Genomic DNA, 936 nt, shown 5'->3' with positions numbered 1-936 from the left:
GCTGTTGCTGCTGCTGCTGCTGTTGCTGCTGCTGTTGCTGCTGTTGCTGCTGCTGCTGCTGCTGCTGCTGCAGGACGAGCCAGGTGTTGCTGGCGCGTTGCGTGGGGGGCCCCCTGGCGCAGCAGCTGCAGCAGGAGGGGGGCCCCCCTGAGGGTTTGTTTGTCGCCATAAAAATATTAAAAAAAGAAAAAATAGCTTTGCTTGGGATGAAAGAACAAATTAGGAGAGAAAGAGAAATACATGCAGCTGTTAGGTATTCATAAACCCTAAACCCTCAAAAACCCTAAACCCTAAACCCTCAAAAACCCTAAACCCTAGATAAACCCTAAACCCTAGATAAACCCTAAACCCTAAACCCTTTATTATATAATATAGATAATAAATGTTGGCTTGTAAACACTCTAATACCCTTGCTGTTATGTATAAACCCCTTCCGGCTGAGGGTTTAGGGTTTTGAGGGTTTCGAGGGTTTAGGGTTTAGGGTTTAGGGTTTAGGGTTTAGGGTTTGGTGAGGTGTACAGACACCCCAATATTGTGAGGTTTCTGGGGTCGCTAGAAGACAGCACAAGTTTGCTTTTTGTTCTCCAGTATGCAAACAGAGGAACACTGCGACAGCGGCTGCGGTGAGGGTTTAGGGTTTAGGGTTTAGGGTTTAGGGTTTAGGGTTTGGGGTTTTGGTGGGGTGGTTGTTAGGGTTTAGGGTTTAGGGTTTTGTTGGGGTTTAGGGTTTAGGGTTTAGAGGGTTTAGGGTTTAGAGATTTGTTTAGAGCTCATATTCCCTAGTCCTTTGCTGCAACCCTAAACCCTAAACCACAAACCCTAAACCCTAAACCACAAACCCTAAACCCTAAACCCTAATTTTTTTTTTTGTCTCGCGATGCAGAGATGCTGGCGGCCCACTACCAGAAGAAGAAGCTGCTGCTGTAAGCCGTTATA

At 46.5% G+C, this 936-nt stretch overlaps 1 protein-coding gene across 1 annotated transcript in view; it reads left to right on the top strand.

The window, feature by feature from the left end:
- Positions 1 to 589: 589 nt before the first annotated feature.
- Positions 590 to 936, top strand: part of EMH_0073750 (uncharacterized protein) — a gene marked incomplete at both ends in the record, with an annotated part of 1,311 nt that continues 964 nt past the window's right edge. The window contains 2 exons of the mRNA XM_013499371.1: positions 590 to 623; positions 884 to 923. Coding sequence (XP_013354825.1) covers positions 590 to 623; positions 884 to 923 — 74 coding nt within the window. The remainder of the gene's footprint in view (positions 624 to 883; positions 924 to 936) is intronic.

Source organism: Eimeria mitis, genomic scaffold (genome assembly GCF_000499745.2).
Source record: "Eimeria mitis Houghton genomic scaffold, Emh_scaff4246, whole genome shotgun sequence".
NCBI lineage: Eukaryota > Apicomplexa > Conoidasida > Eucoccidiorida > Eimeriidae > Eimeria > Eimeria mitis.
Note: the sequence above shows the minus strand (reverse complement) of the source record. Positions and strands in the feature narration are given on the sequence as shown.